The sequence below is a fragment of the Aptenodytes forsteri genome, unplaced genomic scaffold (assembly GCF_000699145.1).
Source record: "Aptenodytes forsteri isolate BGI_AS27 unplaced genomic scaffold, ASM69914v1 Scaffold83, whole genome shotgun sequence".
In the NCBI taxonomy this organism is placed as follows: domain Eukaryota; kingdom Metazoa; phylum Chordata; class Aves; order Sphenisciformes; family Spheniscidae; genus Aptenodytes; species Aptenodytes forsteri.
Genome location: NW_008795371.1, coordinates 3,390,813 through 3,391,855, shown reverse-complemented (window position 1 = coordinate 3,391,855; position 1,043 = coordinate 3,390,813). Strand labels below are relative to the sequence as shown.

Here is a 1,043-nt window from a genome sequence, read left to right as displayed (position 1 = left end):
GAGTGGTTAAACATTGGAACGGGCTGCCCAGGGAAGTGGTTGAGTCACCATCCCTGGAGGTATTTAAAAGACATGTAGATGTGGTGCTTAGGGACATGGTTTAGTGGTGGACTTGGCAGTGTTAGGTTTACGGTTGGACTCAATGATCTTAAGGGTCTTTTCCAACCTAAATGATTCTGTGATTCAATTTTTTAAAGAAATTCATTCAGATTCACTTCCCCCACTACTTCCATGCAGAGGAGCTGTGTATCAGCTAACACGCGTGCAGCAACCCCTCCCCATCGCAGCCCCTGAACAGCTTCTCATTCACTTCCAGAAGGGCCGGCACAGAGATGCCACAGACACGAAGCGGACCTGAAAGGTGTCGGGGCCAGGCCACCCAGCAAGGACTGTGCCTCGGGGGAAGGTACCTGCCGGCCGCCCGGGGCTGAGCAGAGCGGCTGCCCTCGGGCAACAAACCTGACTGCAGAGAGACTGACCTGGATGAGGTCCAGGATGCCCAGCTCACTCTCCGAGGAGTCCACGCAGAAGACGAAGTACAGCGTGGCGTAGTGGCGGTAGATCAGCTTGTAGTCTGAGCCACCAAACAGGCTGCAGAGACACGAGGAGCGGTGAAGGGCTTTGGGCGGGGGGGACACAGCCCAGGTGCTCCCCCGGCCAAAGGGACAGCCCTGCACGGCCCCCCATCGCAGGAGGGTCAGAGGGTTACCTGCCGCACTCCAGGAAGTTGCAGATGTGGTCATCCCGCTTCAGCACCAGGTGGAAAGTCTCTCGGATAATCTGCTGCTGCACCTCCTCCGCCTGCAAGGAGATGAGGACAAGCACCCATGGGCCCATGGCCTGGAGGACCCACGTCCCCTGCTCTCCCCTGTGGCGGGGGGAAGGATGCTGTGAGCTGGCAGCTCTGGGTGACAGGCAGGTCCCAGCTCCCCGCCAGCCCTGGCACCACAGGAACAGCCGCGGGGGCAGTCCCAGGTGACCCGGCCACGGGGCATCCCGAGGGACCAGGCCAGGGCGCTGGGCTGAGGCAGGCAAGGCTCCCC

General features: G+C 60.3%; 1 protein-coding gene across 1 annotated transcript in view; it reads right to left on the bottom strand.

The window, feature by feature from the left end:
- Positions 1-837, bottom strand: part of LOC103899895 (AP-3 complex subunit sigma-2) — a 7,892-nt gene extending 7,055 nt beyond the window's left edge. The window contains exons 1-2 of the mRNA XM_009280460.1: positions 710-837; positions 480-591 (exon numbers count right to left, since the gene is read on the bottom strand). Of these exons, the coding sequence (XP_009278735.1) occupies positions 480-591; positions 710-837 (240 nt within the window). The remainder of the gene's footprint in view (positions 1-479; positions 592-709) is intronic.
- Between the last annotated feature and the right edge of the window lie 206 nt (positions 838-1,043).